Consider the following 22,547-nt stretch of genomic DNA (forward strand, 5'->3'; position numbering starts at 1 on the left):
TTGGCCCAACATTTTACAGCCACTAAGTGACGAAGCCAGAATTAGATCCTGGGGCAGTCAGGATCCAGGAGTCCATTCTCCCCCCAGACAGAAGGCAGGAGCCGTGGGGGCAGGCAGTTAAGAGCTCAGTGCAGCAGGTCAAGCTCTCCACTAGATAGCTGAGGTGAAGTGTCAGGAGGGCCACTGAGGCTGGGAGACAGCAAATGGGGACAGGGACACGAGGTAACCCGGGCAGAGGGGCAGGAGCAGACGAGCTGTACAGCTTTATCCCTAGATCTCCAGAACAGCGTGGAGATGTGCAAAACGAAACAAAGCAGCCCAGAGCAGTGCTGCCCCAGAGAAGCTGCAGTCATGATGGACGTGTTCTGTATCCGCTCGGTCTAGGCACGTGTTACTATGGAGCACCTGTCATGTGGCCAGTGTGACCTGAGTAACTGGATTTTAATTTGTGTTGAATGTAAATTAATTTAAATGTAAACAGTCACTAGCCTAGTGACTACAACAGAACAAGAGTAAGTCAGGAACACAGCTGTCCACCCAACACTGAGCAAAGGCCTCCACCCCTGGCTCCCTGCCCGAGTCTGGATTTTTAGGAGAGCCACAGGATAATTCTGTTTTGCCCTGTGGTCCGTGCCCAGAGTCCCAGTTCTCCGCTCAGGACTCAAGCCCCAGAGAGAGGGTGAGTGTGCACCCCCCGAGCATGGCTCCCCCGTGCAGCTGGACACAAACCCAGCCTTGGCCTTCCCACACGTAATCAACACCCCTGTCGTCAAGCTCAGCCTTTTCCGTTAATCCTCACGGGACAGAGGATTATAGCTCAGAACAGCACTCATCTGGGGCTCTGCCTAGCTAGACTGCTGCACTCTGCTTCAGTGAGGAGCTCGCCAGCCAAATGACAATCACTATAGCAACACACACGCTTGTGTGAGAAGAGTCCCTCCACGTAAGCCTGGCAGTAGCCCCCAGGAGTGCACTACAACCACCACACTCTCACCACACAAAGGCTACTGCTGAAAAATAATAAATGTGCAATGTTTGTCAAGTGTATAGTGTTGCAGGCACTGTCTTATGTGCTTGGCTTGTTACTCATTTAATTCTTAAAACAAACCTAAGAGGCACTGTTATCTTCGATGACGAGACAAGGAAACTGAGGTGAAGGGAGCTGGCCACGGTCGCACAGCTGTAGCAGGTCATGGAGACCCCAGGGCCTCCTCCTTACCTCTCCTTCATACTTCCCTTTACCCGCCAAAGAAGCTGTTTCTCTTCAGGGTGAGCACAGGAGGTGGTGAGATCCATGGTGTGAGATGCTGGACACCATGCATTTGGAGAACAGATAAAACCCGACAGCCCAGATTTCTGTGGGTCCCCAGGAAATCAACTCAACCGGATCAATCCAGATCACATCTCCTGGAAGTCCTTCATGCCCCACACCCAGCAGTTTCTAAGCTCCCCTCACTCTGGCCAGAGGTCCCCACCGCTCAGCCGCTCTCATCTATCGTGTCTTAGGTCACTGAGCAGCCAGAAGGGCCCGCTCTAACACAGAGGTTGTACTGCGGCAGCCGACAAGCTGAATGTAGTCCAGAGTGATGCTCCTTTGTCCTTAGAAGCGTTGTAAAAATTTGAACGAGCTTCTAATACTTAAAACAGGAACATTTCACTTAAAATCTGTATTTCCAGCTTCTCTTGAGAAAAACCAAAGGATCTGGCAAAAGTTGGCTGGGAGCCCGAGGGTGGGGCATGGCCTCGCCAGACGGCAGCTGCTGCCACCCTAACACCTTCGGCTCAGTCTCCTGCTTAAGCACCCTCTTCCCGTCCCTGCCTGGTCTCGCTGGTGTCTCAACCTGTGCGTCTCCATCTGACATCCAGAGTTTCATCACGGCCCCATCATCCCAGGTCTGTGCCGGCCATCTGGCTTTCGGTCTCCGTTCCTGCTCTAACAATCTTCCCCTGGGTGCTGACAGACTACCTGCTCTGCCTCAAATCTTCCTCTTTTGGCTCCCAAGACCCACACAGATCTTTCTGGAAAGGTGAGAGGTATGTTACTTCTGCCTCACTTCCCTTCGTCGGCTCCACCCACTTCTTCCAGCCTTGAGCTGTGGGCATGCTCTCTGCAAAGCCAACTTCTTCCCTCCCCTCGCCTCTCTCCTGGCTTTCCCTCAAGACAACCACAATCAGGGCTCTGGGATCTAATGTCCTCTCTAGATATTCGCTCCCCCACACCAACATTTCCATCCTACGTTCCTGGAAGCCTCCCTGGTAGTCTAGACATCCCTCAATGTCATTACACACAGAAGCGGTCCTCTCACCCCAAAAGCCAGCTCCTCTGCTCAGAAGAAAGGCAAGTTTCTCCAGGTACAGACTTGAAATCATCTCCCTTCCCCTTTTCTCATCATCCCCTAGATATAACCAGTTACCAAATCTTATCAACTCCTCCTCTGAAGTGCTTCTCACATAGCTCCTTTCAGTATTTGCTAACGCCCCCCTCCCCTTGCCCAAGGAAATCCTACTATGAATGCACACCTGACGTTACCCTTCTCATTGGCTTTGAGCCTTCCTTCACTGCCAGCTGTGACCCGTAACACACAGCCTGGCGCACACCGCCACCTCCACGTCCAGCTCTAACACCTTCATGCCACCCTACTGACTCCATGGCAGTACAACACTGCTTAAGCAGACCTGGAGGCTCTCCACGACCTAGTGACAAGCTGCCTTTACCCGTCTGTCCTCCTCCTCGTCCTGTACTAGGACTGAGACTATGCCCGCCAACATCAAGCCCATGTGGGCTGTGCCCTTTGTCCATGGAAGCCCTTCCCTTCTTTCCTGCTCAGCCCTTGCACGCTGGATCGGTAGCCCTTCTATTCCTGACCATGTGTCTGGTCGAATGCCTGAGTTCTGTGTTCCTATTTCACGCCTGTGAGTCCAGGCAGTGCCTTTTCCCTGTCTGCAGAATTCTTTAGGGCAGCACAGAGCAGGGGGCCCTACGTCCGTTCAGGGAGCTGAAGCACACAGGAGAGCTCGACTCTGCCCTGTACGAAGGACAGTCACCAGTCCCAGAAGCTACAGAGAGAGAACCAACCTTCTCGTCCTTGGGGGGCCGACCCCGCTTCCGGGGACTCTGCTCCTGGGCTCTCTTCAGAGGGGACTTGGAGCCTCGCTCTGAGGAGCCTGAAGGCACCCTCTTCTTTCCTTCTCCCATGTTCTTCTTCACCTTCCCTTCAGACAGGCTAAGCTTGCGCTTCTCATCACCTGAGACTGGCCTACTTCTCTCCTCACTGGAATTACGCCGATTCTTGTCATCAGCAGAACTGTGGGATGATGTCTGTAAGTTTAATAATAATAGTGATAACCACCACAATGGCTGCTACCATCTCGACCCCTACTTGCACGGGCCACGCCCGGCGGTGAGCACTTTCTGTGCGTGCGTTACCACATGAGAATCCTATGAAGTAGGCGCTGCTGTCATCTCTGCTTACGTTTGGGCAAGTAGAGTAAAATAAAATTCAAGTCATTTGCCCACAGTCCCCAAACTGGATTTACATTCAGGCAGTGGACAGGTCCCAGAAGCATGCTCCTAACCTCCATAAAAGGGAGAAGGCCTGTGCTGTACTCAAAAGCTGAGGGACTTCTGCTGGGTCCAAACGACTTTCCTGAGGGCAACAATCTATTCCAGAAAGGTCAACCAGATGCATGGAGTTTCAATCTGACCAGCAAAATGCTGACGCCTTAGACCTGAAGTAGCTCTCTCCCCACTGGCATTTCATGAGAATAGAGTTTCAGGTTCGGGCGATATTTAATCTGTTAGTTTCTATGCAAAAAATAACCAGTCCAGAGTCGGCACAAAGTGAGAATCATGGGGCCTCTCACCTGGTCCTTCCCTTTGGCTCTCCTGAGGAACTCCTCCACAGCGTCCACAGCTTGCTGGAATCGCTTCCCCTTGTTGATCTTGATCATTTCCTCCTTATGTGCATGATAGGGCTTGAGCTGTTCCACTTTGATCCAGGCACTGGCAGAAAACATACAGAGCAAGGACATGATCCACACTGCTTGTGCCACAAGTATCCAAGTCCTCATCCCAGCAGAGTGCAAGTATCCACTCAGTTTAACTGGTCTTTGAAACAGGCCTGCCATGTTTTCCAAACATACTACTGCCCACCCCCTAGACTCTTGAGCCTAAAAGTATGTTTTCTGGGAACAAGTCAAACCACCACCACCACCAAAATCAGCGTCCTCCAAATGAAGTCACTGTTGTGGGTCATTTCCACTATCATCCACCAGCCTTCCATGCTGAAACACACACACCCTGCCACTAGCTCAGGACAAAGGAAACCTGGAGATGCACCCCCACCCTCACTAACACAGCACACATGGCTCCATGTGGATCCCAGGAAATCAGGGCTCTTGGCGCTATCAACCACAGCAGCATCACTGCCAGTCAAAAACCTCAGTCAGACCGATGATCTGTCAATCCCAAGACTCAGGAATGCTCCGAGAGCTAAAGAAAGGTAACAGCTTCAAAAACCTGCTGCTCCTGCAGATGTCTGCAGTCTCGGAGCTTGTATTTGTTCATGAATGATTGTACCTGCGGCTATTGAACCACACAAAACAGGTGACACACAGTTCAGAACAAGAGCAGCAGCCACAAAAGGAGGCTTTCAGAAACAAAACTCTGCCTGTGATTAAAGGGAGAGGAACATACTCTTCAGATTTTGATTCCCACCACCAATGCATAACATGTGAGAATGAAAAGAGCCATCAACCCTGGAATAACTGGCCTGCCACACTAACCTGCATGAATCTGCCCCCACTGGCTTCTGTGGTTTCCTTAAATGATGGTCAGTTTCCAAAACACCGTACAATGGAGAGAATTATAGGCTTGGCAAGGTTAAGAGTTTATTTACATATTTTACCCTGTAAAACTCAAGAGGTTTCATAGAATAACCTTCAGAAAAATGGGTCAGGTCAAGGATATAGAAATGGGGCTATTACAGGCACTTAGGCTTCTTTCCTTTAGAGAAAGCTAGAGAATACTCACTAATAATAGTCGAAGTGCTAACCTCTGCACATAAAAATACTGCTATCAACCCAGCAACAGCCACCTGCGCTTCAAGTGTTGTGCTAATGGTTTTAATAATGGGCCTGTATAAACACAACCTCTGGAACCATCAGTCTGCAAACCAAGACTAGGCATATTATCTGTGAGTAAACAAGACAAGTGAGAACAAAACAGTGAATGGGGACCCGGACGTTGGTCTCACTGCAGATTTCCAAAAAGACGAGGTAAGCAGGTACCTTCCAAGTGACCAACTCATCCTGAAGTCTGAAACTGGACACAATGGACCTATGGGTCCAATCTATAAGGAGGAAAAATGGAATTAAATTGACCCCGTATTATTCAGCAAGTGTGTTTACAGCGTTAAGGCCAAACCACCAGCACAATCAGATGAAAAGCAAGTCAAACTTTCAGATTAACTGGGAACTCTGAGGTGACAAATACTCAGTATCAGTGATCTTAAGAGACCTACAGTCCTCAAAGAGACCTCCTCCCTCTCCCAGCTTCAGGTCAGATGCTGAGACCTGCTCGCATTCCTAGCATAAGACGGACAGGGTGGTTTTAATCAAGCCTCCCTGAGAAAGGACTGTAAGAATCCTAAGAGGGATTCCTAAATCCCTCTTCTCCAATCTCATCACAGTAAAGCAGGACTCAGAGTAAGTGGAAAGGTGAGGATATTTGTGGAGGAAGCCCCAATGAACCCAGGCCTATCTTCTGTGGAAGCATTTTAAGTGGATTACTAAGTTCTGCCAAGAGAACAGTAACAGTCAAAGCTCATTCATCCTAAATAAAGACTAGCATTTGAGATACTAAAATGATGTTTTCCTCTCTTATGACCATCTTTGAAAAGTGAAAATAAGTTTGCTGCAAGAAGCGACAGTGTAAGTATGACTTCAAGAGAAATGCTAATCTAAGAAATCACCTCCTGCTGGAGAAACATCCTGTCATCTCGGAAAAACAGTAAATAAAACACGAGCCCAGCAGAGCCCTAGGAGGATTATCTCCTGAAAGCACGATGAACTGAAATTCACTTTGGCCATTTCACTAATTTTTTCTCCAAAGGCTATATTGCAAAACTCTGTCTCCTTAAAAAGGGTGTGCTTTTCAGCTGGAGCTTCAGTAAGGCCCTACTGAGGCCAGCCAGGCAGGGATTGGCATGCAACTGGTGCTCAGTAATTACTCAGTAAATGAAATCTTCCAGGCATGTCAGGGAGGCTGGACTGCTGGCCTCTGGGCTATACAGGCTTTTTGTGGTTGTTGCTGTTGTTTATGTGTTTTTAAAGCGAGCATTCTGTTTCTTTGCTTCATTTAAGCTGTAAGTTTTGATTTCCCTCAGTTTGCTCCCAATGCCTAGATGGAGCTGCACTTTTTCCAACCAATTTGCTGTGGGCTGAGAAGTCAAAAAAAAAAAAAAAAATCACGCTTAGTCAAGTTGTGCCTAATGAACTGGCTTTGCTTCTGTATTCAAGGAAGTTAATTACACATTGTTTGTAGAAGTAAATGCCCGAAAACAAGCTAACTGGCAATCAGTGAGGTCACTATAAAGAATGAAATGGAAGGTCCTTTAAGATACTCGGCTAAGTGGAAAATGGCAAGATACAGAGCAGTGTGTGTAGTACACGAGCACTTGCACTAAGAAAAGGAAAAAGGGACATGCAACTTCCTGATGAGGCGCTCAGTGTCTCGAGGCCCTCTCGTAAGAAACTAGCATAACTAGATGCCTGTGGGCCAGAGACTTGAGGGGAAGAGGAGGAATGGAACTGTCTCAACAGTTTAAAGCTTGATTTGGGGAGAAACCGTAAGTATCTATTAATCTTAAAAAAACAACAAATCATGGACTTCCCTGGTAGTCCGGTGGCTAAGACTCTGCACACTCAGTGCAGGGGGCCTGGGTTTGATTCCTGGTGGGGCAACTAAGATCCCACAACAAAGATCCGGCACAGCCAAATGAAAAAATAAATATTAAAAATCTGCATAAATGAAATAAAATATCCCTCAACAGATCAACAACAAGGGCCCATGCTGCAGCACATGAGCTATTTCTACTGAGAAGGGGGCTCTCCTCATGACTTCCTTGTGTAGGTCTGCTCAGGTGGGTGACTACTGCCTGGCTGCCGCTGTAACTGTACCTGTAACACAGCCAAGAGCAAACTTACCCTGGTAATCTGATACACCTCCTACAAATACTTTTCGTTTGAGAACAGAACACTTCCCCTAAGCCACCCTCTGATTTTACACTCAAAATGAATGTAAAAATCTCACATTTTCAGGCTTCTCTGGTGGCTCAGTGGTAAAGAATCCTCCTGCCAATGCAGGAGACATGGGTTCAATCCCTGGCCACATGCTGTGGAGCAACTAAGCCCGTGTGTCACCACTACTGAAGTCCTGGCAACAAGAGAAGCCACCACAGTGAGAAGCCCTCGCACCACAACCAGAGAAAAGCCTGCACAGCAACAGAGACCCAAAAGCCAAAACTAAACAAACATTAAAAAAAAACCCTCACATTTTCAAACACTTCCATAATTCTGACCCACCTTCCTCTTGATTAAAACTAGACTGTATAGATATCATAGGGAAGAAGCCAGTCTATGAATGATCTCAAACACCCACATATATCTCAGACTCCCGGAAACAGTGACCTGAGAGGGGAGAGAGCATACACGCAGAGGCCACAGGTGAGAACAAGTACACGGTCAGACAGGTATGTTTGCCCTCCATCTGGATTTGGTGAGAAGTACTTAGTAAATAACTCTCGGCCCCCCTCCCCCCAGCTTAAAGCAGTCACAGAGGCTGAGGATTACTGAATTGTTACAGGTCCAAGTCTAAACTATTCAGAAACCAAGACACCTCCCCTCAAATGCAAATCAAAAGACCAAAAAGGTCACAAAACAGGTAACAGTTTCAGTTAATTACAAGCAATGACTATCATACAGATGTCAACAAAGGCTTGCCTATAACATACAGAAAATTTTTGTTTCCAAAACTGGACAACATTCCCCAGTGCTGGATAAGGCGCTCAAGCTGCACCACCGACATGGCCAGCCACTGCTTTCCACGCCCGTCTCCACGAGGGGCCTGCCCCCTGCCCCCGGGCGCCCTGCTGCAGCCGTGGAGGGCGTCTCACCTGAAGGGCCGGAGCCGCTGCCAGCGCTCTCGAGGATCGCGGCTGTCCAGCTCTGGCAGAAGGACACTGCTAGCTCAGTTCAAACAGCGGGGCAGCGGCTCTTACTCCCTGCCCGGCTCAATCCTTCCACCATTACATGGTGTTGGAGGCAGGGAAAGTGGGTCAGTCAGGCGACAAGTGAAAGGGGGATGCTCAGATGGGTCCAACCTGCCGTGCCCCTAATTACGAGGCACAGATTTTTCTACAAGTTACTGATACTTCAGCACTCACTTAGACACCTCACAACCGGCCTGTCCCACCTTATATCTAGCTTGATGTAAAAAGAACTTCAGGCTGGGACCTCGGACATATTATCACTTAAGTCCTTAAGTTTCCTGCCTCTCAGTTTCTGTATCTGTTGAAAAATAAGAACCGGAACAACTACCTTGTTTCCTGAAAGGGCTGTTGTGAGGATCAGATGTGAAGGCTGCTATAGAAAGAGCTGTTACGGACTTACACAGTTTGCCCACAGTATTCTTTGAACTGGTTTGTTTTCCGTGGGTTTTGCACACCTGCAAGCTGAATGAACTCCCTCCATTCTGCCATCCATGGCCACTGAAGAAACTTTGAAACCCTGAGCTCAGTTTCTGCTCTGACGGGCAACCACCTGTTCAAGGTGGGCCCTCATGCACCAGAGATTTAATCCTGGGCTGTGGTCACATGGTGGAGTTATCTTCCCCTCTGCATTTTCATGAAACAGAAAAGGGCTGTGGGCAGTTCCCATGTAGCGACCCAGGCTCAGAGAGCGCAATCCGGCCATCTTGTTAAGTCCTTCCTGTCACAGGGGAGGCTGGCTGGGAAGGTCTAATCCTCTCTTCCTTTTTGTGAGGGGGGAGCAAAGTCAGGAATGAACTCTGTTGCCATCCTGGTGACATCACTCTCAGGTCCTCTCTTCTTGGTTCTCTCTTTCAGTGGGAGAGAAACACAATTTTCTAGGTTTTGGAAGGAAGAATAGAAAAAAAAAATCAGGTTTCTAAAAGATAGGAACATGTCCACCGAGGTCAGGACACGGTGACCAACAGAGCCTCCAGGATGTGCAGGAGCAGGCCTTAAAGTGGAGGTAGAGCCCGGCTTCTGCCATAGCCACTCACAGCTCTGTCCATCACAAAGCAGTTCTCACCCCTGAAGTCCACTTGCACTTCCTGTCTGGACTGTATCTCACACAGCCCTCCTTACACACAGTCCTAAACACAGCCCTCCTAAACAGTCACACAATGTTTATTCTACTCACGGTGCCCTTTGTCAAAACACCTGAGGATTTATGGTCAAGTCAGTGTTTATCTCCTTAAGGTCAATTATTTCATCAATTCTGCTCAGGTTCTTTCCTCAGTTTTTGCTTTTTCACATTAAAGACTTCTCTTTCTCACCTGACTTAGTCCCCTTTCCTGATATTAATTCCATCAGATTGTATCAGGAGCACAGACTAGACAGCACACAGTATCCCTGTCTGGGACCAATGTAGTTTTTCTATAAAGGTGAAACAATGTAAAAATAAGAAACAAAGAATAACAAAACAAAACATCAGCCAAACAAAAAAAGGTGGCACAATGTATCATTTTGTGTTCAAAGCCTTTAAGGTCACAGACCACCCGTCTCAAACAGATCCTCCACATCCTACCCTACCATGGGCAGGGTCCTTTTCTCTCTCGTATTTTCTTTACTTAAAGCCACCTGTTTCTCATCAACTTTTTTTTTTGTAACAGATCTAACCCTAACCCAATGTTTGTTGAACACCTGCTCTATGCCAACCAATACAATGAGTAAGTGATGCTACTTTCTCATAACTGTCGGGTAGATTGTTGTCCCCACATGTGGACAAGGACCCAGAGGCTTAAAAGTCAAACAGCCCAAATCACAGAGCAGGTGAAACTGGTATCTGAATATACATCAGGCCCTCTGTCACCAAAGTAATCTGCTACTAAGAAACAATCTGGAGATTTCGCCTTCAGAAGATACAAAGATTCTAAACTCTGCCTCAATGCTGACAGCTAGTTAACTCTTCTCTGGTTAGAGAAGTGCTGGAGATCCTTCCTTTGTTTCCTTTCACTAAGGCAACTGCTTAGCCACAAAAAGTCAACATGTTAGTCCCCTCTTAACTTAATGGCTTTTTAGGAAGAACAGTATCAAGGAAGTTTAGAAGGCTAAAGATACTGTATCTAGCCACTGCTGTGTATGGTGTGTCCGCTTGCTTATGAGTCTCCTCAAAGAACTTCTTAACATCATCACCATCACTAACATGCTATTTTCGTGTCCAGAAAGCACATCCTTTTCACTGGCTTCACTGGTCTGCCTGGCTGAGTGCTTGAGTGCTGAGATACACTCAGCTCCCATTTTCTGTGTCCTATTTATACACAGGGACAGTTTATTTTTCTAGACTTTCAGCATGTTAAAAATTATCATAAAAACACAACGGCTTTCAGGTCCCCTGTAAGCTGTTTAACTCTCCACCTTCTATGAGTTTCCATTTGTGTTCCAGACTGGTGACTTCTTAATTTAGCTAATCAAGGTAGGCCAACAATATTGCCCTGCTCTCCTCAAGCACAGGTTCTTTACCTTTGGGAGGAAGTCTTTCTCTGTCCACATGTTCAACTTATCTCCCAGTGGTTTATGGTATCCTCACTGCCTGGAATGCCCCTACTATTCCTTTCCAAATTCTACCCATCCTCCAGAGTTTGATCCAAATCCTGTCTCTTCAAGAAGACTCTTTCGACCCCTGTCCAAATTTCTCCCTGCTGTTCTCCATTTCTCCTTGTTCTAGAATCCTTTAATAATTCCACTCCTTCTACACTTGGTCCCATCTGAAGTGTTTATGTCTTGTTACCTCAGTTCCCGGAAGACAGGGACCATGGCGTTTGCTTTCCCAGAAGTTCTCTTTGGTGTCTGGCTACGCATTCAGTACTCGTTTTATGCACCCAGATGATCTTTCTCATGACGTGCGCGGCACTAGCAGAACATTCCCTCTTCCAGACTGTCTCTGGCTCTCACAGCTCTGGGCCAGTGACTCCCTTGAAATATTGCCACCAAAAGGCTGCTAAGTTGGTTTGAGACAAGCACTGGGGCTGGGTATGTTGGTACATGTGTGTATGGTGAATGCAGACATGCCATGCAAACTCTAAACCAGGATGAGCACTCTGACACAAAAACTTGCTAGTGAAGAATACCATTTATAAGAGATTTTCCTATGGAATATCATATATCACTTTCTACAAGCATATATTTTTCTTCAAACCCAAAGCTACATTTTCCTGTAAAAACCACATATACAAACACAATTACTTAGAGAAATTAAACCATCTAGCTAGAACCAGGCAATCAACTTGATGGAGTGATGAGAAAGCTAAACAAGTCACTGGAAACACGAAAACACATTCCTCCCTTCGTTGTGATTTATTATATGGCCTATCAAAGAATCTCAAATTAACAGTCCTGATTTCAACCCTAGAACACATCTGGTTAAAAAGCTTTACTGTTACAATGCTAGATCAAATCATCTAGTTTTACAAGAACAAGGCTAAACAACTACTTTTATTAAGACAAAAGAAATTTTAGCTTTCACTGTATAACTCATGCCCGAACCACAATGATAAACAGCCATTAAAAGAGAACCAGACAAAAACAAAAGGATCTGCCTGGAGGGGAGAGGTGTTGAGTAAAGAGATGGGAGAACCTATCTCAAAGAGGTGATCACATCTAGAAGGCATTGCCCTATTTTTCAACTGATGTGTGGGAGATAAGAATAACACCTTTTATTTAGGCAGAAACCAGAAGTATATGCCATTTTCATAGACCATGATAAGACTGAATTAGGAGTCCGAATTAGAATATTCACAAAACAGCTTCAACCCAGGGAAACTCCCAAACATAGGGAAAGTGAAACTCTTCGTGAGCACTACTCACTGATCTTCTGTTCCAAAAAACTTTACAAAGAAGCATTTCTTCCCACGTGGTTTCTTTAAGTCCTTGGGTGGGTTAACAATCTAGAGGATGAAAGAGGAAAACAAAAAGTTTTCTTCCACAGTGATAAGTTGGTAAGAAAAAACATGAAATAAAAGAAATATGTCTTAAAAAACAAAACTAAACACAGGGCCTAGTTTATGTCCAAACCTGGTGCTTTTCTACTGAGATACGTGGAAATCTGCAAATATTCCAGGGGTTCCCAACATCTACTAAAGATACAATATCTCTTTAACTAAAATGACCCTATTGTAAAAGTATTACTCCCTGCAACATGACCCTGTCATCACTGAAGAAATATACAGGACACTCCTGAAAATTCTTTTGTACAAAAGAGTTGAGACAGGTGACAACAACAGTGACGAATAAATAAGGCACTGCAAATGCCATATTGCAAAGACACAGTCTAAAGACATTTCCTGGGCTCCAAGCAGGAATATAAATACAGAACATTTGGAAAGCTATGAGGATCGCCTCATGCAAAATGTGGAATGCCAACTTCTGCAAAGATGCACTGGAGCAGCACATATGGTAAAATGGAAGAAGATTTAAACTTAGTTGGGACAAAAATACTTTGACTTTTCACTAACCTACATTTAGATTTTTTTTCTTCCCGTAAAGTTTATTTTTTTCTCCTTTTGTTCGATTTATGCAAAGCTAAATTCAAGTCATAATGGATTTTCAGGATTAAAAGACTTTATCAAAAACCACTTCTGAGTCAAGAAATAATAATTCACTGCAGATTAAAAGATCTGGTTTATGTATACTGCCTTTTCTAAATAAACTGATACTAAAGAAAAAAAAAGAAAAACAAAAAACCCGTGTGTTACTTAAATAAGCCCAGTTTAACTCAATGCTAGAGTCTGTGGGGAATTCCATCTTACATGCTCCCCCTTCTCAAAGTCAACTTCAGACGTTCTTCCTTCAATAGCAAGACACTCACCTTTCCCGGCCAAGGAGGATACCGGCCGAGTTTCCCCCTAGAGAAAACACAGAGAGTCAGCATTTGCTCTGGAAAAGCATCTCCAGCTCCTTCAACACACTCAACATGCAATTTATTTTTCCTAAACCTCCACCTTCACCCTCCACTGCCAGACTAAAAGCTGGCAACAAGGAATTCTTAAACGTGGCTTCCACAGCTGGGCCCAAGATGCCCAAATTCCTCAGAAACGCAATGCAAACAAACAAACAAAAAAAGAAATCGAAGACTTCGGTGCGCCGGGTATGTGCATCCTTCTGGTGACGAGGAATACAGAAAAGCCAAAACAAAACCACCGAGAGCCGTCTAGAGCCTGCCCGTGATGTGACGGGGGTGGGGGGCAGCTCGCTCTGTAAACACAAGACTTCCCCTTCGCAAAGTCTGGTTTAATTCACCAGTGTGGCTTTGACAAAACGCTAAGAGAAGCCCTTCCTCCGGGTCGAAGAGACGAGCTGCGCAGCTCGAGGGAGGCGGCTCCCGTCTCGGTCCGGGCGGTTGTCCGGGACACAGAAGCTGACAACGAGAGGCACCGGTCACTGCCAAGCCTTCGGTTGTAATGGAGAAGTGTCCCCTTCATTTCTTCAAAGCGCAGCGCCGGCAGTCAGCTTTCGACACCCCCGGGCCGAGCCGCCCGCACAGGTGGGTTCCGTCGCGCAACGCGGGTGTCGAAGCGCTTTACCCAGACGAGACGGCCCCGCGGGCTCCCAGGCTCTCCTGCTCTTCCTGGGAGCCCCCCAGCCCAGACCCCGGGGCGAGGAATCGGACGTCCGTGGAAGCCGCGCGGCGCCGGGCACTCTCCTCACAGTGGGCCGCCACGCGTCCGGGTCTGGAGCGCTGCTCTCCCCGGGCGGCCTCGGTGCTCGGAGCTGGGCCCACCGCGGCCACCCTCGGCCTCAGTCCCCCGGGGCCAGGCTGCCCCTTCCGCCCGGCTTCACTCCCAGCGCCGGCACCTCATCTCGACCTTTCTCCACGACCTGGAGCGCGTAGAAAGGCCGCCTCGGGGCGGGCCACACACCCCACGCCCGGGGAAGCAGCTCCCCAGCGCACCGCTCTTGGCCCCGGCCGCCCGGACTCACCACACCAAATCGCCGAGCCGCAGACTCACAGCCGCCATCTTACCACCCAACCACCGCCGACGCACGGGCGGTCGGGAACATCAGGTCGCTCCGGCGCCGCCCATTGGAGTGAGGCGGGCCACGTGATAGGGGCCGGCCGTCCCCCCGGCCACGCCGCTGCTCTGACGTCACCGCGCCCGTCGGGGCTTATTGGCCGGCCGAGCGGCACGTGACCTGGGCGCCGCGGTCTCCGCGCGCCGGATCTCCGAGACTCCCGGCTCCTTTCCCCCTCCCTCCGGCTCGTGACAACGAAGCGCCGCGGTCTGAGGCGGCGGCGGCGGCGGCGGCGGCAGTAACGGTGCGGCCGGCGGAACGAGCGAGGGAGCCGGCCGTGCGGCCCGCCCCGCCCCCGGGCCCTGGCCTCCGGCGCCCGCCCCGACAGCGCTTCCGTTACGGCCGTTAGTCCGGCGCGGGCCCCGGGGCCGGCCGCGTCGGCGCGCCGGTAGCTGCCTTGACGGACTTTGGCGCGGCCTGGAAGCCAGCGCTCCGCCCGCGCCCGGGGCCCCGCGCCCGCCGGGCTCTGCGTGGTCGCTCCCGCGGGACGGACTGGTCCTTCGGGGCGCGCTCTCTAACGGCCGGCGTCTTGCGGGAGCCGCTCCGAGCTTGCTTCCGCGCCGCAAGTTCTCCCCGGGGCGCAGCGCTGCCCGCCGCGAGGTTCCGAGTTGCCCGGCCGACGTGGAGCCGGCGTCTCTCCGCTTCCTCCTGGGCCGGCATAGCCGGCGATCCGCCCCCTCCTCGCTCCGCTCACTACCCCGGGCGTGCGGGGGGACCCGGCCATGGGCCGCGGCGCGGGTCGGCCGCCCGCCGGGAGGCATGGCTCGGGGGCCGGCCGCTAGCGGCGCCGCCGCCCGGGCTCTCGGGCCGGCATGAAGACGGCCGCGGGGGGCACGAAAGCGACCCGCGGGGCCGTAGGCTGCGTTGCGCCGGGGACAAAGGTGCGTGTCTTTGTCGGGTTCGGGCTCTCATGTCAGTCTTGTTGTAGTTTGACACTTTTGGGGGAAGTTGGGAGCAGGATGTTTTTTGACAGCAGGAAGGCAGCAGATGCTAAGGCGTAGTTTATCAGTGAGTTAAGACTAAGCCGTTCAATGGGGAAGTGGGGACAGCAGTTGAGCACAGGCGTGTGCCTACACGTCAACAGCCCAGGTAGAAAATAAAAAATTTTTAAGATCCCCAGTTCTAGTTGTAGAGCCCAAAGAATTCAAGGTCGATGTTGACTTAACTTAGAATCGGACTTTTATTGAGCCATCCTATGCTCAAAAAAAAGGTGGCAGGTCTACACTCTGTCTCCCAAAGGTATATTGGTTGTAAGAAGGGGGTTTTAGCGAACTCGCGGCCCGGTTTCTCTTTACAGTCAGCTTCCTCTAAGTACTAGTTTCAGGACAGCTAGTTTCAGGAGCTGTCATTCACTGGTAACTATTTCATGTTGTTTTAGAGACTAGACCGATCTTTTTTAAAGCATATTTAAGTTTCTAGGAAATAAGAAAATTAAACACATCTTCCTAGTTTAAGAACTCAATTTTTGAGAAATTAAAGAATACTTTTTAATGACTTAGTGAAATTTACGAATCGTACATCAGTATCAGACTGAACCCTAAGGACATTTGCGATAGAGCCGGGAACATGGTAATGAGTAAATATATTGTCTAATATTATCTTGGTAGTTCTAGCCAATGCAATAAGACATGAAACAAAAATAGAACATTATTTTTCAGAAAGGAGGAGACAAAATTATTATTTCTGTGATAGGATAGCCTATTTTGAAAAACAGAATTAAGGGAAAACCATTAAAATAGTTAGGAATTCATTGAAGAGACTAATTACAAAATTAGCATTCAATATTTGGTGGATTTTTCTAAATTTCACCAATAATCAGTTTGAAAATATGATTGAGAGGTTATATAGAAACAACAAAAAGTACCATTCCTTGGAATAATCTGAGATACAAAAGGAGGCTTGAATTTCTTGGATAACCTGCGTTGAGGTTTTTTAAGAGGGGTGCTTCCATTTGTAGAATACTGTGCTTTTATTTAGAATTAAGAGTCAACTCTTACAATTGAGTATTTAAATACTTAAGCCTCTTAAGCTTTTTAAACAAATCTTGTTTATAAATCTAAGAATGTATACATAAAAATAAACATTTTAGATTTTTTCAAATATTTGAAAAAAAAATTTGACTTTTGACAGTTTCAATTAAAGCACTAGTTTAATAGATTCAGTTCAGTTCAGTTGTTCAGTCGTGTCTGACTCTCTGCGATCCCATGAACCGCAGCACGCCAGGCCTCCCTGTCCGTCACCAACTCCCGGAGTTTACCCAAACTCATGTCCATTGAGTCAATGATGCCATCTAACCGTCTCATCCTCTGTTGTCTCCTTCTCCTGCCTTCAATCTTTCCCAACATCAGGGTCTTTTCAAATGAGTCAGCTCTTCACATCAGGTGGCCAAAATATTGGCGTTTCAGCTTCAACATCAGTCCTTCCAGTGAACACCCAGGACTGATTTCCTTTAGGATGGAGTGGTTGGATCTCCTTGCAGTCCAAGGGATTCTCAAGAGTCTTCTCCAACACCACAGTTCAAGTTTAATACATTAAATTCTCATAAACAATGAACTTTTTAAAAAATAAAATTTCTTTGAGTGTTTTAAACTGCATTTAAAGTTCTATATGCTTGTTCTCCCAAGTACCTAAAACTTCTAAAACAGTGAACTTGTAAACCTAAAGTTAAATCTTTCCAAGGCTTAACTCTTGTAAGTCTAATAAACTTATAGATGTAAGTCAGGTCTTTTAAAAACACACTTTCAATTTTATATTTTTCTAAGGATTTCAAATTAATAACCACGAGATGCATTTTTTACCATTGGTTGACTGAGGTCATACTATCTAAAATTTGGGCCAAGATAAGGTTACATTTTTAAATTACCTACTGGTCAGGCAGGGACCTAGTTAGCACTTCTATTTGACCTTTCTACATCCTCCATTGGTTAATGTGCAGATTCTCTTCATATGGTGGGACTTTGCCTTGCTTTTATGAGTGGGTACTTTTATGTCTTCACCTTGAGTTTGTTTCTATAATCCAATGCATCACAGATGTCGTGGGGGCCTTGAAGTTTCTTTTAGGGGAATTTTTTTGACATCTTAGTGCGTGGTGGTTTTTTTCTGCCAAAAACCAACCTGTTTTGCTGCCAGTTGCTTTTCTTCCTAATTAGAATTTTAAGTCTTCATTTTTAGATATTTTATTCCCTTAGCTGGTTTTATAGGTCACAATTTTATGGTCACAAAGTGAATATTGCATGTATACACATACACATAATGTGTACGGATACTGTGTGCATGCTCAGTCGTTCTGACTCTTTGTGACCCCATGGACTGTGGCCTGCCAGGTTCCTCTGTCCATGGGATTTTCTAGCCAAGGATACTGGAGTGGGTTGCCATTTCCTTCTCCAAGGGATCTTCCCCAATCAGGGATCAAACCGTATCTCTTGCATCTCCTGTATTAGCAGGCAGATTCTTTACCAGTAGTGCCACTGGGGAAGCCCCTGGAAGCTCTTTGGCCTGTGATATTTTGTCACTTTGCTGAGGCCCAAGTTTGGGTAGTGACAGACTGGTATGAGGAAGTGAGTCCAGCCACACTGCTCTTGAGACAGTGGCCTTAAACTTATCCTGGGGCGGGCAGAGCTTCTATGAACTGATGAAAACTTTGTCGTTGTGAAGAATGGCCCTACATGAAAGTAAACCGCTGGTGCTGAAAATAAAGAGGTTTTAAGAAGGAGATTATTGTCAGTCCGAAGTTTTAAAAAAAGTATATTGGATAAATTAAATGAAAACCAGTTTTCTTTACGTACCTTTGCAATTCTGAGGATTCTTTAAGGCTGTATCAGCATGGGTTCTCTCGTGTCAAGGATCTAGTGAATATGCATTGGACAAAATAAACAGTGATTATCTCTGAGTATAGGATTTGGGATGCTTTTCATATCTATATGAAGTTTTTTATATTTAAAGTAAATAGTATTTAGACAGAAAAAAGCAGTAAACGGTAATTAAGATAAATTTAACGATTCTTGACAGTGAATTTTTTTTTTTAAATTTAAATCTGTAAAACTGAACAGGAAAAAAAATCACCATTTTTATCATCTTGGTTTGACCTGGCTCTTGTTTTCAATGTTAACAGAAGCCATGCAGTGACACCCGCTAAGACTTGTTGGTAGCCATGTCGGAGCCCCACAGGGTCCAGTTCACCTCTCTCCCAGGTTCTTTGAATCCTGCGTTTTTGAAGAAATCCCGGAAAGAGGAAGTTGGGGGAGCAGAGCAGCATCAGGACTCGGAGCCGGCTGCGGCCGCTGTTCGGATCACACTCACCCTCTTTGAGCCGGATCACAAACGTTGCCCAGAGTTCTTCTACCCAGAGCTGGTGAAGAACTTACGAGGGAAGGTGAAAGGACTTCAGCCCGCAGACAAGGTACACCATACCCGCTCTGCGGGTCTAATGCTCAGGGTAGTGTGCCAGAAGGGCTCCGGAGGGCAGAAGCAGCATACAGAGGCTTGGCCTCCCCCACAAAGCAAGCTCACGCACGGTCTGCCAGTTTTGCCTCTGGAGGGAAGGGTTAGAATTCTTTCTAGAACCATTTTCCTTATTTAGGCTAGAGAAAATGTATGGCACATCCAAGGCTAACTTGTATTATGGCTAATTAATACGAATAAACACCAGATTTTTTCATGCCAAGGCTATAAATTGTTGCATCGTAGTGTGACTAGCCCCTGCCTTTTCCAGAGCTGGAATTTCATGCTGGGCATTACTCTTTTCCAAGGGAATCTCATTGTGCCTAATACAAAGGCAGACAAAAAAAGATACAGACTGCTCCTCTCTTCTAAGCACAGTAATATTCTGGACAGTTTCTTTACTTGGATGGATAGAAACCTATTTTTGTGGGTTTTGTTTTTGTTGGGAGTTTTGAAGTTTTTTTTCCCCCTGCCAGAAATGGGCAGCTTTTATGGCTTTTGATAATCAGCTTGATTTCTTAAAATGTTTTTTAAATGATCTGTTTATTTTCCTAGCAGACTTGTTTTACGTTTTTAGTATGCAGCGTTGCAAACGTGTACAGTGTGGAGAGAATAATATAATAAGCCCCCATGTACCCATTACCCAGCTTCAGTTATTACTGATGTTTTGGCAATTCATTAACATTGCACAATTTTTTATAAACTTTTTAACTGAATTATGTACATAATGAAAGTGCAAATGTGATAAACACACAACTTGATGGACTTTCCACGAATACCCCTGTAACCTGCACCTAGATTACAAAATACCACATTTTTGGGGCTAATAGAAACCCTCCTTCTTCCCTCCCAGAATATTACCTCAGCCCTCAAGGGTGACAACTGTCCTGATTTCTAATAGCTGAGATCAGTTTTGCATGTTTCTGTATTTCATGTCAATGGAACCATGCAGTTTGAGTAGGAGCTGGGTCATGAGCATTTATTTTAAGCACTTGGTGTAAGCCTGTGTGCTCTGCCAGCCTCTGTGGGAAAGGTGAGCAGGGTCCTGTGCTGGCAGCGTTCCAGTCTCTAGACTGGCTCCAGGGACATGGGGGTTAGGCTGGCATGGCTCACAGTGTCTGTCTGGGGTTGAAGAAATCATGCAGGTGCCTGACTCCTATGGGCCATGTTCCTTCAGTCTGATCTGTGGTTGTGCTCTTTGGGCTGCCTTTGGTCCGAAGGACTATCCACTTTTTTTAGATAAAAATGTGTTTCGTTAATAAAGATCTGATTGACTGAATGAAAGCCATTTCAGTCTGTGCCAGGTTGTATGAGGGCCAGTAGGTAGGCTGAGAAAAAGTAATTTCACATCCATTCATCAACTCTTCTCCAAAGTAGGAACAGTATCCTCTTCCTTGAGAGGAAGAGAAAGTAGCAGGAATTGGTGATTTATTTATGGGCTCAAACTAAATCAGTAGGTCAACTGAGATTAGAACTCCAGTGCTCTGATTTCACCTTTTGTGGGGTTCAGATGCCCTCCTCAACTGCAGAAAAATGCGTGGGACTTACACAGAGAACTTCAGATCCAATTTCAGGGGATTCACTTCTGGCATCAGGTTCAGAACTCCTAAATTACCCTGTCTACTCTGCAGCGTTCAAAGCACAATGTAATCTGACACATTTATATATTAACTCACTTAGCACGTGTGTCTTAGAATGTTAAGGCCCTGTGCTAGAATGCTGAGGACGAGTAAAGGTGGGGAGGCTGCTGTCCCCAAAGGAATGTCAAAGGAACTTTGCACTCTTGGAGATGTTTTAGGAGAATTACACCTACACAAGTAACAGGAATCACAGTGTGGTAATTGTTAAGTCTGGTACGAATACAGGCCCTGGAGGGCTTGGACAGAAAGGAGCTTACATTCCAGATGCTGTGTTTAGACAGAGGCAGACCTTCATGCATTCAGGAAATAGTGGATGACTACTGCTTGCAGGGCGTTAAGGAGTAAACATTAAATCCAGTGCTGCTCCAGATGAGTGGGGTTTCTTAAGATTATTTGAACCACTTAGGTTATATGTGATCATTGTAGAAGAAGTAAAAGTCCAGTCTTAGTGTTTTTGGACTCCAAAGTCTTAAGTGTATTTGATACAGAAGTCTTTTATTAAAATTAAGATTCCTTGCCATGGAAGCTTAAGGTCCAACTCTGTAAAATTTGAGAAAAAATAGTAAGGTTTATGGAGTATAAACTTTGGAAAACTACTTGAAAATATCTGGAGATAGTATTGAGATTGGGAGGGAAGGGAGATTATTGATCCTTCAAGATAGGCTTCCAAGGAAAAGTAATGGCACAAACTTGGGTTTGACTATTGATAGCACTGAGAGAAGAATAAGTTCATGCCACTCTTCTAACCACTAAGGTTGAATAGCTGTCAGGAGCTTGTGCTCAGTGGGTTCTTAACCTTTCTGAGCCAGTGGCTGCTTTGCAAGTCTGGTTGAAGCCTTTGGACCTTTTCTTAGAATAATGTTTTTAAATGCATAAAATGATTTTTAGTATTACAAAGGAAACCAGTTATATTCGAACACAGTTTTACACGGGGTGAGCATCCCCCGACTAAACTCCCTTTGCCATATTTGGAACACTATAGGACCTAGTACTGGGAGAAGGCAATGGCACCCCACTCCAGTACTTTGCCTGGAAAATCCCATGGACAGAGGAGCCTGGTAGGCTGCAGTCCATGGGGTCACTAATAGTCGGACACAACTGAGCGACTTCACTTTCACTTTTCACTTTCATGCATTGGAGAAGGAAATGGCAACCCACTTCAGTGTTCTTGCCTGGAGAATCCCAGGGACGAGGGAGCCTGGTGGGCTGCCGTCTATGGGGTCGCACAGAGTCGGACACGACTGAAGCGACTTAGCAGCAGTAGCAGCAGCAGCAGGACCTAGTACTGCAGTGGGTGACTGTAGGTATTTAATCAAGTTCTGTTGAGTCTCATGAATGGGAATTTTACTTTCAAACAAGTAAGGTAAACACGGATGAGGAGGTAATATGTATTTTACCTTGTCTTTTCTGAAAAAGTTGTTTTTATTATACAGTTTATCGGTGTGGAATCAATGAAGGTACAATGAATAGCTTTGTGGGAACTTTTTTGTGAATCTTATTTTTGTGGAATGGTCTCTTTACAGAAGAAAGATCTCTTGGATCCTTTCAATGATGAAGAAAAGGAAAGGCATAAAGTGGAGGCCCTTGCTAGGAAATTTGAAGAAAAATATGTAAGATTTCTCTCTTGGGCAACAGAACAACCTTGTCGGGTGGGAGAGGTTTTCAGACATTTTCATATTCCTTTAGTGGTTTATCTAATCAACACTAATGTGAAACGAGTATAGAGCTTGGAGAGAACAGAATGAAGTTATTAAACAAATACATTAAGGTACAGAAAGTGCATATGGCAGGAACTCGTGTGGCACTAAATGGATAAATAAACATAGAGAGGCTTTTACCCTTAGAATTTATCCTGAGAATAAGTATATTGATGCAAGGCATATGAGGCCATTTAGTTCTTTCTTCAGTCTTAGGCCACTTTATGCATTTACAAATCTGTTCTATTTTGAAAGGTCTTCAGGGAACAAGGTTTTGGGGGATGTGTAAGAGACTGGTCCAGTGTTTTATAACCTTTAGTCATTAGCTGTTAGAGTTCAAGGCAACAATTAATTCTCTGTATTAAAAAAGTCCTGTGACCCTGGGCCTAAAAATTTGTTTAAAGTTTAGATCTTGTGTTGTATGTTCCTATCACAAGTATAAAAACAAGCATGTG

At 46.2% G+C, this 22,547-nt stretch overlaps 2 protein-coding genes across 6 annotated transcripts in view; one reads left to right on the forward strand and one right to left on the reverse strand.

Annotated features, from left to right (window-relative positions):
• The window catches only part of GLYR1 (glyoxylate reductase 1 homolog), a 31,887-nt gene extending 17,515 nt beyond the window's left edge, over positions 1 to 14,372 (reverse strand). For all 4 annotated transcript variants that reach the window (XM_055562095.1, XM_055562096.1, XM_055562093.1 and 1 more), the window contains exons 1-5: positions 14,223 to 14,372; positions 13,111 to 13,147; positions 12,111 to 12,190; positions 3,865 to 4,003; positions 3,077 to 3,319 (exon numbers count right to left, since the gene is read on the reverse strand). In XM_055562095.1, coding sequence (XP_055418070.1) covers positions 3,077 to 3,319; positions 3,865 to 4,003; positions 12,111 to 12,190; positions 13,111 to 13,147; positions 14,223 to 14,260 — 537 coding nt within the window. In that variant the 5' untranslated portion in view covers positions 14,261 to 14,372. The remainder of the gene's footprint in view (positions 1 to 3,076; positions 3,320 to 3,864; positions 4,004 to 12,110; positions 12,191 to 13,110; positions 13,148 to 14,222) is intronic.
• A 151-nt stretch (positions 14,373 to 14,523) lies between these two features.
• UBN1 (ubinuclein 1) overlaps positions 14,524 to 22,547 on the forward strand; it is a 33,175-nt gene continuing 25,151 nt past the window's right edge. Inside the window, exons 1-3 of one of the 2 annotated variants that reach the window (XM_055562091.1) lie at positions 14,524 to 15,196; positions 18,427 to 18,714; positions 21,919 to 22,005. In XM_055562091.1, the coding sequence (XP_055418066.1) occupies positions 18,466 to 18,714; positions 21,919 to 22,005 (336 nt within the window). In that variant the 5' untranslated portion in view covers positions 14,524 to 15,196; positions 18,427 to 18,465. The remainder of the gene's footprint in view (positions 15,197 to 18,426; positions 18,715 to 21,918; positions 22,006 to 22,547) is intronic. The other variant, XM_055562092.1, reaches the window with a different exon arrangement.

Source organism: Bubalus kerabau, chromosome 23 (assembly GCF_029407905.1).
Source record: "Bubalus kerabau isolate K-KA32 ecotype Philippines breed swamp buffalo chromosome 23, PCC_UOA_SB_1v2, whole genome shotgun sequence".
NCBI lineage: Eukaryota > Metazoa > Chordata > Mammalia > Artiodactyla > Bovidae > Bubalus > Bubalus kerabau.